The sequence below is a fragment of the Perognathus longimembris genome, chromosome 1 (assembly GCF_023159225.1).
Source record: "Perognathus longimembris pacificus isolate PPM17 chromosome 1, ASM2315922v1, whole genome shotgun sequence".
Lineage (NCBI taxonomy): Eukaryota > Metazoa > Chordata > Mammalia > Rodentia > Heteromyidae > Perognathus > Perognathus longimembris.
In genome coordinates this window covers 28,221,435-28,236,075 of record NC_063161.1, presented here as the reverse complement: position 1 = coordinate 28,236,075, position 14,641 = coordinate 28,221,435, and the positions used below count along the sequence as shown (strand labels likewise).

At 34.1% G+C, this 14,641-nt stretch overlaps 1 protein-coding gene across 10 annotated transcripts in view; it reads right to left on the bottom strand.

The window, feature by feature from the left end:
- The window catches only part of Ppfia2 (PTPRF interacting protein alpha 2), a 328,094-nt gene that overhangs the window by 270,759 nt on the left and 42,694 nt on the right, over positions 1 to 14,641 (bottom strand). For 9 of the 10 annotated variants that reach the window (XM_048358923.1, XM_048358758.1, XM_048358750.1 and 6 more), the window contains exon 2: positions 6,435 to 6,488. The exons of the other annotated variant lie outside the window; for it this stretch is intronic. In XM_048358923.1, the coding sequence (XP_048214880.1) occupies positions 6,435 to 6,488 (54 nt within the window). The remainder of the gene's footprint in view (positions 1 to 6,434; positions 6,489 to 14,641) is intronic. 10 annotated transcript variants of the gene reach the window in all.

The window sequence follows — 14,641 nt, the reverse complement described above, 5'->3', positions numbered from 1 at the left end:
GAGGCCTGGGCAGTGTTCTGCTCCTGGGGGTATGCTATTCAAGGGCATAATGGGACCTCAGCCCTTTCCTCTTCCTCTCTTTGTAACTAGGGGCAGGGAGGTGGCAGAGTTTTGTTCTGACATTCAATTCCACAAGGATAAGCTGCCCCACCACAGGCCCAAAGCAAAAATTTAAACAATCATAGCTTGAAACCTCCAGAAACAGAAGCAAAATATGTCATTTCTCCTTAGAATTTGCAAAGTCCTTAATTGAAGTTAACATTCTTGTAGAAAAAAATATAATAATCCTACAAGGACGTAGAAAAGATTAGAGATGTTTATGGGGAGTTCTCTGTAATATGACACTTAGGCAAATACTTTAAAGAATAAATGAGATATTAGACCAAGAGAAGATAAGAACGAATAGCAAGGCCCTTATATCCTAGCAAGTGAACTGTTGTTTCTGGTACTAAGATTGCCGAAAAAGTTAAGAATAAAAAACAATATAAAAACTGATCTATGGACTTTAGTGATCCTCTACTAATAGGAATCCAGCAAATATTTAAGCCTAAGTGTGATATAATTTCATTTGTTTTTAAAGAAACCAGTTCTGCAATTACTGTCGAAGAACCTGGTCTATCAGTTCGTTGGTGCAAGCAGATCCATGGAGATTCATTCCCATGTAGCACATCACAGGTGTCCATTTCCTGGACCTGAATTTTCCTAACAACTTAGAATGCTTTCATGCAGAATTGATTATGTCAAGTACTTAGATACTAAATAGCACAATGTATTTGAACTTTCTGCCTTTACCTTCAACTCATGTCCTATATTGCACTCCTGAGGCTTAAACTCAAGGCTTGGGCTCTGTCACTGGGCCTCTGTGAGCTCAAGGCTAGTGCTCTACCATTTGAGCCACAGCACCACTTCCAGCATTTTCTGAGTAGTTTATTGGAGATAAAAATCTCACAGACTTTTCTGCCTGGGCTGGCTTTCAACTGTGATCTCAGTCTCGGGCATAGCTAGGATTACAGGCATGAGCCACTGGTGCCTGGCTAATAAAAAGAAAAAATAATTCTGAAGTATGTTACCCAAACTGCTAAGAACTATCAAGAATCAATAAAATGAGAACAGAAAGTACAAAAATACAAAACATGCAGTTCTGGATCCTCAGGGGAAAAATATTATCAGAGCTAAAAATGTGTAAGACAGTGTGTGCACCAAGCTAGAGATAAATTACTTGAGAAAGACTTCGTCATCCCAGTCTAGAAAAACATTAACCTTTGACAAAAAGAAACTTTGAGCAATTAAAAACAAACAGCTAATTTCTTCAGGCAGCACATTTATAACCATTTTTACTCAAGGTACAAAATAAACTAGGAGGAAATCAATCAGAAAGATTTCATATCCCCATTGGCCTTTTGCTGTAATTTCAGACTAAAACAACAAGGTGGTGAATTTATCCTATACCCTGGCACTATTCTGAAATACTACACAACTCTTTCCACTTTTGTCCAATATATGTTACAAGGAAATACCTTTCCTTGTGAAATACCTTTCACAATAAGTTTCATTTAAGGTAAGGTTTACCCTTGTGTTTTTTTATTAGACGGGGAGAATGGTAGGATGGTTGACTCTGATCGAAAAGCACTGGACACTTCTGTGGACTTAATAAATTATAACCTTCTTATACAACCTTGTGAAATCAGAAAAGAATAGATTGTATATGGAAAAAAATGAAGAATGGTAAGCAAGTAAATAGCTAGCTAATAACCACAATATTTTCTTAAATTTATAAATAGATGCACCCCTCATTGTATTAGTTAGTCTTTGTAATTGTATATCATTAAACTCTGGTGTCCAAACTAATCTACTAAATCTCACCTGGAGACTGAGTCTCGTCTTACAATCTAGGAGAAATCTTGTCACTAGGCCAAGAACTGATTACATGTTTCCATTACTGGCCAACAGGATTCACGTTGGTTGACGATGCCTCACATTTTTCTCCTACATGGAACTACATAGGCAGGGCTCTCCAGACACTGGGTTACAGTCCACAGTACACAGTAAGATTCAGCAAGTCTACCCTAACTCTCACCAATTTTACACTCTTCTTTCTTTCCAAAGCTAAGATCTTTGTCCCCTATTCTTCCCTTTCTAGGGCTTGGTTGGCAATTTGTTTATGTGCAATGTTGATTCTTTACAATTGTCAAGTTTTCCACATTTTAATACTGTTATTATTTAAAGAATTAAATTAGGATAATGTGATCAGTTACTCAGTAACTAGGATCCCAGGCGTGAGCCACTGGTACCTGGGATAATTCCTTTTATAAATAGTTTTAGATTTACATTTGCATCCACAGATGCAGCACCTGATGAAGAATCCAAATGCATTTTCAAAACATTTAATTTAGCCACATTGATTTAATTAACTAGTGTATTTGCTTTTACTATGTAAATATATGCTATATTTTATTATATGATCCACTTTTTAAAATTTTGGTGGTCCTAGGGATCAAACCCAAGGCCTTGAGCACTAGGCAAGAACTCTATCCATTAGCTACCTCTAATCTATACCTCCAGCACAACTGTTATGAATGAAAAAAATGCACCAACTAAAGATGCAACTTTTATGCAATTTTCCCAAGACAGCTTTAAGTTTAAGTTATATAGATACATATATATAAAACTTAAGGTATATATGCATATATATGTAACTACTTAGAGATGGATTTCTTTTTCTAGGTATAGAAAAGTCTTCAAGAACTATTTGCTTTTGCAGTTAATTTCCAGCTTCTGAATTTTAAAAATATGCTTCGTAAATTTTTTTCAGAAAAAAGCCATTATAAAACTTCTTGAATTACAACAGAAAATTATGAATGAACAGATCCTTGTATTATTGTGATTCAGACTGAGACTGATTGGAGTTCCAAAAATCCTGCTTACCATGTATTGTTAAAATAAGAACACCAAATATTCCTGGAGTGCCTCAAATTTTTTTACTAATTATGCATATTTGTTTTAATGGAATTTAGATATCTGACACAGTCTTTTATATGTGCTTTACTATTTGAAATAAGCTTCACATTTTTCTTTATTCCATAGAAATAAAACTTAGTGTGTATACCCAGAGCAGAATATTTAGTTTGAATAACCTAATGTCTTTGATGAGGATTTATCTTAGCTTCATAGTATCCTGGTAAAGAAATTACTTCTCAGCGATGCATTCTCATGAGAAATCATTACTTTAAGACTTGATATATTCTGTTCAATAAATAACTTGAGAACTTTGGATTTTTTGACCAGTAAATATTTTATAATAGTATGGTTTTAAATACATTCCAGACATTTCTATAAAATGCTTAGCTTTAGAAATAGGCAATAACATTTTAGTTGTCTATTATGAGATCTCTCAAAGGAAGGAAAATAATATAAAACTTCAACTGAATTTTAAAGTACGTATAACTAGGTAGGAATTTCCTAACTTGCAGTTTTCTAACCTAGAGGTAAATAGAGTAGCTTTTTCTTTATGAAACTCTCAAGTTCAAATGTTGAACCTCACCTACCAAACAAATATTCTAACAGAACTGCATACACCTCCAAGGTTTTATTCTTTAATAACTGAAGTAACTCTGATTAGAGGATCATTTCATCTTCATACTTCCCTCATCATATTTCTGCTTTAGGTATGTCTCACAAAGACTCAAAGAATATTACTTTATTGTATAACCTTTGGTAATATGCTCCAGAAAACTCTTTAACCACTGGAGACACTAAATAACTGCACACCAATATGTTCCCAAAACCCTAGGCTCTTTCAAACCCTAACATTCCCATTTTACCACTTGTCAAGACATGATAAAAAGGTATGACCATTGAATGTGTGTATTAGGAAAAAGTACTCATCAAAGTAGACAAGGCGCCAGAAAAGAACACTTATCCTCAAAAGTGTATGTCATATTCATATATAAATCTCTCTAAGTTTCTCTGTGTCTCTTTCCCTATCTATACATAGATAGATAGCTACAAATAGATACATTTAAATACATATCTACTTGTAGATCTATATACATATATATGTGTGCATATAGATATACATATGTAGACATAGCCTAATTCATATAATATTGTATACCTAATATTTAGCATTTTATGGCTAATGTTTATACAGTGCTGTCTGTTAGAACTGAGATTTAAGTTTGCCTTCTGAACACTACCTCTTCTTCTTATGACCTTTATCCTCCTCAAAAGGGGTTCTTTCAACATCCAGACCTGTTTCTGGAAAAATTTCTTCTTAAATCATATGCTAAACTAACTTATTCTAACAGACAAATAATGCACACAATTCTACTTCTTGCAAAACAGACGTATTTGGTTTTCTTTTATTTATTTGTTTTGTTTTTGTTGCCAGTCCTGGGTCGTGGACACAGGGCCTGAGCACTGTCCCTGGCTTCTTTTTGCTCAAGGCTAGCACTCAACCTCTTGAGCAACAGCACCACTTCCGGCTTTTTTTTTTCTATATATGTGGTGCTGAGGAATCGAACCCAGGGCTTCATGTATACGAGGCGAGCACTTTACCACTAGGCCATATTCCCAGCTCCTTTGGTTTTGTTTTGAACAAAGAACAGAACCTTGTTTAAAACAAAAAAGCAGCTAATCTTTGCATGTAGAGCTCTTTTGGAATCAGTGAACAGATAGGAGAGTCATTGTGAGAGAAATAGTTTACTGTTTGGCTATAAATTGAATTCTATGTATAAGCACAGTGCAAGACATTAGATGAAATTACATCACATAAGTCGTTATTCAATACTTAATGGATAGCCATAAATTATATCTGTGTACTTTCTGGGTTGATTCATATACATTTCATCTTGCATCATGCTGCAATATAATAGGCTTAAGTGCATAACTATAAGTAGTTATTTGAAGCCAATACATGTTCCTAGATAAGCACAGATGGAAAAAACAAAAGGAAAGAACTACAGTATGTGTTAAGCACTTTTTAGGGACAAGTGACGTAGATTAAATAACATCATGAGATGCAATAGAGAGAAGAGAAAGAAATATCTATCTTTTAAAATAATTCACTCTACTTTAATGTAATTATGTACTATGCCCACTTTATTAGTAGCAGAGTTGACTGTGTTCATTAGTTTTTGTTATGTTAAGATAAAGGTTAACAGTGCCTAGAATTTATTAGTTGACTATTTGCTAAAATAATTGAATCTGTCATTACTTTTGTTAAAAACTTTGAACTCATCTTTATGTCTTCAGCCTGAGGTTACACGGATTTCATCTTAATTACAGAAAAGTCTGAGATGTTCTCACAGTAGAACATCAAGGTCTTCTTACTTCTTAAAAACATAAAAAATAAACCGTTTCTAACCTAGAAATCTCTAGATTAATTAGGAAAGAAACATGAAGGTTTAAAACCAATATTGTTCGTATATTTATTTCTTAAAATTTAATTTGTTGTTAAGGTGATGTTCAGAGGGGTTACAATCACATACCTAAAGTAGTGACTATATTTATTGTCAAACTTGTTATCCCCCTCCCTCATTTTTCTCCCACTTTCCCACTCCCCAGCCTCCTCACCCAAGTTTTACAGTTAATTTCCAACATATTGTCTTATATCACTGTTGCAGTTGGTTCTCCATTTGTCCTTTGTCTCACCATTGTGATGTTCCCCTTCCCTTCCCTAAGTCAGATAAACATATATGCAATACTCAGGATATACTCAGGATACCAAAATCAAATACAGTGAAAACAGAGAATTAATCGTATGAAAGACAAATAAAAGAAAAAGGAACAATTTCACATATTACATTAAAAATAACAACAATGAAAACTCTCTTGTTTCCACATTTTGGAGTTCATTTCACTTCTCATTATCGTATATGATCATATGTACATAGCTATTTAGTTATTGTGATCCTTTGCTAAGACTATCCTAGAATTATACTAATTATTACCAATAAGGGAAACCTTGGCATCTATGTTTGTTTGGGTCTGGCTCACTTCACTTAATATAATTTTTTCCAAGTCTTTCCATTTCCTTATGAATGGAGTGATGTCATTCTTTCTGGTGGAAGCATAGAACCAGTATTATTTATATTATGGACATAATTTTTCTCGATACATAGAAAGTATATACTGTACCTGAAATCCAACATTCATTTTTGTATGATAAACTCTCAATTTTGTGTAGCCCATAGCAGAATGTAATTTTTTGATATATCTAATAAAGCATTTTTCCTATATTACTTCAATAAATGGAGATTGGTGTTACAATTCTTTAAGCACGAAGCCATGATTCAAAGCAAGTTCACACTTTTGTATCTGTCACTACAATAGCTATATTTCAAAAGGCATCTGTATCTTACAAATAGTGTTCTCTCTACTTATCTTTGGCATACAAAATTCAACACTTGAATTTAAGGAAGAATCTCACTTACCGGTGGATCCGCCCCCTTAGAACCAGTCAGCCCTCCTGTTAGGGATTCAATATCCTGGAAAGGAGAAAAATGATCACTGTAAAATGCTACTCAAACACAAAGTGCATCCCCAGCTGCCTCCTCTGCCAGAATAATATTGCCTTTAGCTTCAAAGTTAGGCATCACACTTTAGTTACTTTTTATTCTCTTTTATGACAATCTTGAATACTGTACTACTAGTGCATCTAGGAACATATACATTTCCTCTTGTTGTTTCTAGTCTATTAGAAGAAAAACAACATAAGCAGGTTAATTGTGTTTGAAATATTCAAAGGATATATCTTTAGAGAGGAAAACAGTTGTCTGCCTCTAAAGATCTGTAGTGAGCATAGAACAGAAAAAATAACTGCAATTTACATTATTTTCAAGAAAATACTATCATAGCTGAAATTGCATCACTTACAAAATTTTAAAGTATCTAGGTTACATTCTGTTAGTCTATATAAGATGTAAAATGGTAAAGATTGATTAGCTGGTCTTTTACAAGGATCAGTTTAATCTACATTAATCATACCTGAGATATGATTACCTTTGTCAGTGGTATCTGAGGCAATTCTAGCTAAGATGCACTGTACATATAGATGGTCATATAAATATAACTTAAAAGCCCTTTCTACAACCACTTACAGGTAAATTTTAAAATGGACAAGTGAATGATAATGGGATAAATTAGAGAGAATATGGCCATAGATTGTGGTGATTATAACTTAGCTTACCTTACTTTTGCTGAAGTGGAGTTCCAGACTTTAAAGTAAAATGTTTCAAGTTTGAAATATTTGTAAATGATTTAACATTTAATCTATCTCACACCCCTCACAAATGAAAAAAAATCAAAATACACAAAAACATAAACAACTATCTGCTCAAAGACATTAGAAAAGAGTAATTTATTTTGCTTGGATGGACTCTTCCTTATGAACCCAATACCTTCTTACCTTCCTACCTTATGTTGAAGAGCTAGAGACACAATAGTTGGGGAACAGATATGTAACAGAGTATGTAACACAATCACGGCCTGGTGCTTAAAGAATTACAGAGAAAGCCAACAAGTTGTCAAACTCAAGACTGAAGTAAAAGAAGAACAGATGCTTACTGTTAAAATAATACCTAATGACTTGTTAGCAGTAAAAGAACTCATTTTAGTTCATTGAATCATATTACTTTCTCCTAGTGTTTTAAACATGGGAAGTCAATGCAAGATGGGGTTGAAATGAGCATGTGATGGAAATATTTAAGGCAGGGGAGCAAGAAGGAAAAGTATGAGTATATCCTTTAAGAGAAGCAGACTTTGAGGAGGAACTCAATGGAGGATGAATTTCTACATGCATATTCCATTAAAGGTCGTAAGTGATTAAGCAATCACAAAAATACTTGCAAAAAAAATCTTTTCTGTAATAGTATGTGTTATCGGCATACATCTATCCTTAAAAGTACAGATGTATTTTCCTAATCCTCTCTAGTTGTAAGAACTTCTCCATTTCCTCCCCATTTTAGCTTCAAATAGGTTTATGTTTTAAATATCACAAGTCCCTGCCGAAGAACAAAAGAAATATAGAATCCATTAAAGTCTGTGTCCTGATTTTGTCATTTGAATACATTTGAAACTAGATGCTTTTTCTTTTTCTAAAATTTATTATATGATAGCTTTCTAGCTCTCAAACATCTCAACGTCTTTCTAGATGTATCTTCATTGTCGGGTCTATTTGCAAAGGACTATTTATACTAGATTGTTGAAATTTTCTATTCCAACATCATGTAAGCCATAAAGAGTCAAATTAACCTGGGTGTGTTGGCTAACATCTATCAAAGGTACTCAGCAAAGGTACTTCCTGAGAGGATCAAAGTTTGGGGACAACCTAGGCACATAGCAACAATTATCTAAATCAGTTAGATGATGGGTGTATTGGTAAGTTCCAAGCTATACAGAAAGCAAAATAGGAGACCCTTGATCCAAAGGCAAAGGCTAAACCTAGCAATTACAAAGCCCTGAATTCAAACCCCAGTATTTCCAAAGACTAAATAATGTGTTCTAAATGTTCCTTTATGCTCTTATTAAATGCCTAACATAAATTAAGTGCCTGTGGATTAAAATATGAAGCTTAAATTAGCAAACAAAATGAAATTCCCTTATTGAATTCAAACATAAATATAATTTAAAAAAATTTAATATTTGGGAATAAACTTAAAACATTAGGTAGTGAAGTGGCAGAAATATAAAATTAATTGAAAATAAATATATCATCCATGCTAGTGTTCGATGTAACCTCTGTAAGATCATCAAATCAAGTTCTATTTGTGTGAAAGATTATTCATAATATTATTGCAAAGAAAGAGATGTTAGACTGTGAGAAAATACATGCCTCTTTTCATAGGCATAGAAAACATTCCTACATTATATAGTATTAACCACAGAATTTCTCATGGAGCTCTGAAACATAATAGAGAAAATTAAATATAATTGATATATTTTTTCATGTATTTAAAAATTCTATCCTAAAAATCTGCTACTCTTATAGCAAAGCTGTGCTCATTTTGTAGATTTCTTTTTAAAATGATACTTTGCATAGTGTTGGGGGGAAAATCAAAAGAATTTAAAAGTAAACAACACAAATTATGAATGGTAGCTCAAAACGATGCACAGATGTATACTCCTGCCTCTTTTATTCATTCAGTACTAAACCATTTCTGAGCTTATGCTCAGTTTCAAGTTAAAAGTGTGTCCTACTTGGATAGGTGCCCAAGTTAAACATGGCTTGTCACTTGCTGCAAAAAGAGTGTCTTTCAGGTGTGAATAATGAACATCCATGTGTACAGACGCATTTATGCAGTGAAAATAACAGGTAAACTAAGTTATTACCTTGAGGAACTCACATGTGTACTGCTACAAATCTCCTAAATGATAACTAAAAAGTTGGTCTTTTACATGATTGCTGTGTGATTTATCTGCAAAAGGGAAATGTTTTAGACAAGGATGTCCATATTGTTATTCAAACACATGCATATCTATAACCAAAAAGGATATCAAATAGTAAAAGCAGTAATTTCCTAGAAAGATTTAGAAATTACTATTGCAATGTTACTTTTATGATTGAACTGAGTTACAGAATTTATATTATATATCCTATATAGGTCATAACTAACATTTAACACAGTTAATAAAATAGCTGGCAGCTACTCTCCTTTATTGTTTTTCAAGAAATCTTTACATGCTTTACAGTTGGTCTTACAGTTGCACTGTAAATTAGTTATTTCTTATTTAAATGATTATAAATCATCCAATAGAAAATTTTATCTCTAGCTTTAAAAGGGATTGCCAAACATAATTTTAGAACTCCAACACTGTTTTCAAAATACTAGGCAAGCACTCTTGCCACTAGGCCATATTCCCTGTTGCTAGAGGAAGAGCTTTGCCCTGTTCCCTGAGAACCTAAATAGTGTCCATATTGGCCATGTAAGCAAGATTAAACAATAAGCCCCCCAATCTGGGCAGAATATCCTGTTTGCTATTCTCCTAGAATAGAGCAATCTGGGTAATGTCATGAGGAGTAGCGGCATACCGATTCTCCTTTGGCTTCCTAGCAACCAAAGAAACAGGAAACTTTCCACCTCACTTTCCCCACGCAGGTTCCATCTTCAGAGTACAAAACTGCTCGAATCCAGTGGAGAATCATCTCTACTCTGATAGGGCAGCCACCCCTGCTGTTCCTTGGGTCTGGGAACTAGTTAAAACCCCAGAATTTAAGTGAGTGTCTAGCAGATGTCTTACGTGTGAAATTTAATTAGGCACTTACTCTGAGGTACCTTCCATGATTCTTAGAATGGTCTTTTTTAAAATTTGTGATCAAAGCACCTCATTTTCCTTATTCTCATCTTGGACCTTCTAAGAGACCTGGGGAGCTAGCATCCTGTTTTCTTTCCTTATATTGTCTGTGAAAATAATAAATCCAAAATTCATTTGCAAGAATTTCTCCTTACCTCTTGATCCTATAGAGAAGCATGGTGAGCCTACTTAGGCTATCCCCTGTGGTTATTTCCTAAGACAAATGTGCTACATAATACCTATTATTCAGATTTCTGTCTATACAGAACAAAACAAACCAGGCTCGATTAATTATATAATCAACTTAAATTCCTCACAGAAGTTTAAGCGGTAGAGTCATTGCTCCAATGGTGAAGTATTTACTTAGTCAGCCACAGGCCCTGAGTTCATACCTAGTACCACAAAAAAAAAGTCAGAAAAGGCTAGTAATGGAGATTTTTACCTCATGCTCCAAGGTATGTAATACTTCAATGAAATTATGAGCTTGTTAATGTACAGAGTTGGTGTCTGCGTTTAGAATGAAAGTTAGTAAGTCTTGTATGGTTCAATAAGCAGACATCTTAAGCATAACAAAGCTAAGTTCCAGAGGGGTGAAGCAATCAGTGCCCAGGTAAGACTTTGGGGTAGCCAGAAACACAGTGTTATCTGCATGCAGATTTAGAATAAACTCTACCTTGAATTTAACTGGCAATACAGCGGACCTAATTGTCCTATACCCCTACAAATTCCTCCTGAATTGATTTTGTTTTCTTGACATTGTGATTGAGGGAGCTATTGGGGTTCATCATACAGTTTTCTGTACAAGCTATTGGGTTCAGATGATAGAAGTTCAGTTTCTCCTGAATCCAAGTGGGAAAGAGAATATTGAGATTCAAAGTGACTTTTTAAAAAGTTATTGCTAGGTTTTGATTTTTTTATCCCAGAAGAACAAGATTAGCCAGTTATAGAAAGATACAATAAAGATACATCAAATGCAATAAAACAGTGGAAAGAAAACATTTCAAATAATCAATAAAATCTAACATCATTTGTGTCACAAAATTCAGATTATCTTCAAGTCTGGTAGTAGTTTTTAAATTAAGAATCAAGTTTTCAGGACTTACTGTGTCAACAATCACTTCCTAGAAGATGAAAACACTTAAATCATTACAATAATTGGTAGCCATCACATTTTAAACTTTCAGTTTATGCATGTGAGAGCCTACATGACTTTTAAATATCAATTCTATCTCAGTGCCTTTAGATACATTTCCAGTTAATGGATTCATTTTTTTCAAATCCCAGCTTAAATATCAAAACATCACAATCATTTTCCTAGCCTTTCAAACAGTAAAACTTTCACTAGGAAAAATTTTCAAACGCAGACTATACTTAAGGTCTTTTATGAAGGTCAAGCTTATAGAGGCACATGAAGTACAGGGGATGGCAACAAATGATTATCGTGATCATATCTAAGCTAAATCTGTAAATCATCAAATTATCTTGTCAAAGTGTAGCAAGAAATGAATACCAACCATCAGACTGAAGCACAGACTGCCACATGTTCTTCATTCAATCAGCACTTTTGGAATGAAGGCCTTATTAACTGTCTCTGTCTCTCTGAATGAATAAATATGTATATTTTCCATTCTGACATTTATGCATGTACATATGTATATATATGTACTTATATTTATATACATGTGTATATACATGTGTATTTTCCATTCTTATATATATGTATATATACATATTTATGTGAATATATGTATATATATATATTCACACACTCAGGCTTAGAGTTCATAGGATGAAATATTTCCTATCTTGGTACAAACATATCACTTAGAAAGCACAATGCCTTTCACAATGCCTAAATAATCCAAATACTGGATTACTTATCCAAGACCATACAGCTGGTGAATACTGGGAAAAACTTTGAAAGCCCAAGTGTTGCAGCTCTAGGCCTAGTGCGTTTTCTTTTCTATCATATATCACTAATGATATATACCCCTGAGCCCTCAAGGCTGTGTGATCTTGTGCTAGCAAATATGTTTCTATATATCCCAGGGTTTCTAGTTTATAGAAAAATGCAAAATGTCTTAATAGACAGTAAATAATATATTAAATTTACCTTCTGATGAAGTATTGCCAATACCTCTGATTAAAGACCTGATACATTAATCCCTGTACAATAAATATCCATGTTTTATGAAACTAATGAACATACGCTTAGAATGAATAAATAATTCAAATATATTATGTAGACTACAACCAGGTCTCTTACCAAGTAACATTTGAGAGTGAATTGATTTGCAGAATAGAGAATGAGTAACAAAAGATAAAATATAGGCTTCAAAGTCATTAAGGTGTTTTTTTCTTTTAACACAATGTGTACTGGCAACAATCTTTCATCGCAAAACACCAGCTCTTAAGGCAACATTCAAATCATAAAGCTGAGTTTGTTAATGAGGCATCTTCCTCCTCTGCCAGGCTTAAGCTGTTATTGTTTCCTTGGCAACTTTACAGGGAAAATTTCCTGGGAGGCAGAGAGGAGAGGAAAAACACACAAACCAATTTTATAAATCTTTCCTATGGAAGCTAAGGGAGTCCTATTTACTCATTCTTTACATTTTTAAAAACACGGTAGAACTCTCTATGTCTTTAATTTGAACACAGACCAGTCCAAATCTATGGAGTTATTTTTTTGTTGTTCTTTACCATTAATTGCCTTCAAAAACAGTGAATGGGTGTATATTGTGAACAAGGAAAAGTGCTGCACAAGGGAGGCTGTGATGATAGATAAATCAAGGTCAAAGCTTTCATAGCAATTGGAGTCTAATGGGGAATTGGAACAACAATGACAGTTTTTCATCAGCATGGGGCACTACAAAGAGCCTGGCCATGGGATACATAGGCTCTGACATACTCAGCTTTATGGCTATTTCGGTCTAAACATGTACCCATTTGTGGAAGCTATAGAAGTATTCTGAGAAACACATTTTGTTTTGTAAAGCATACTGATTGTGGTTGTCCAGTAATTTATTTGGTAACAGGAAATTAAAATCCACTGAATGAATATTTCCTGTAGCTGACTCCATGTAAAGAGCCCTGTTTTCTCTTTAAATGCATCTTAGCTCGCTTAGCTGTTACTATTTCTCTCATATTCAGGATGGTACATTTGAGTCTTTAAGACCTTAAATTGACTTGACAAAGGTCATACAGTTAATAAGTGTTCAAAATCAAATAGGCTGATTCTAGGGGCCATTATTTATAAGGAAGCTCTTTTGAAGAATTTGAAGGATGAGAAAAGGGGAAGGTTTTCAGGATTGCCACATCGTGAATTGGAAGAATATAGAAACACTTATTAAGTGCTTGAAGAACTGAAGAAAATTAAAAAAGATTTCTGAAGGGAGGCTGGTAGTCTATGATGAGTGACACCTTGACTGCTCCCTAGATGCTAATTTATAACATTAGACTTAGAGGAAAAAAAGTAAAATTCCAATCCATGTAAATTCCATACTCAAAATTTGAGAGTAAGGTATTCATTCTTAGGAGGAAGTGCCATCAAACCACTTTGTCCACTTTTTTTTTCTAATACAAGACTGTATAACTTTTCTCTCTTCACTTTCACTATGTTCCCAGAAGAAATTTAGCATTTATAGCATAATGAATAAGGCACTTGTTCCATACCCCAGTACTTCTGCACCACAGATTGTTGTGTCTAGCAAGCACTCCAGCCCCTGTGTAAGTCTCATTCAGCCTTTTAGTCTCAGCCCAGGTATCACCTTCTCTCAGGGGATTTTCCTGCATCCCTCAGGCTAGCAGAAATGATTCTAGTCTCTTCCACAGCACCATGCATTTAACTCTATCATACCGTTTACTAAATCATTTTATAATGTCATTTTATTTATCTAGCTTTCCATTTCATACGATTAAAAATGTACTAATCATCTCTGCAACGTTGGCATTGCCACAAAGTACAACCAGTAATATTAAAGGAATTTGATAAACCAATGTCCAATTTAATCCACTGTGAACTCTACTCCAAATAGTAAAGGAGAGGCTATTTCCAGGTGATATGTACTATCTTATGGCAGGATGGTATTCTGGTAAATAGATTGTTTTAGTTAGCATGAGCTTTTAACCTACTTAAGAATTCAACTTGTGAACAATAAAGTTGATATTGAAATATGTTGGGTAGCACAACATACATATGTATGCATGAGCACTGTTCCAAGGGACCTGTCAGGTACCTGCCAGTTCTGCCTCAAATCTGCAAAATGTTGCACACATTAAGAACAGACAGCTCAGTGACCAAAATATATTCCAATTTTGGAACTCTATTTTCTGGACACTTCAGCATGAG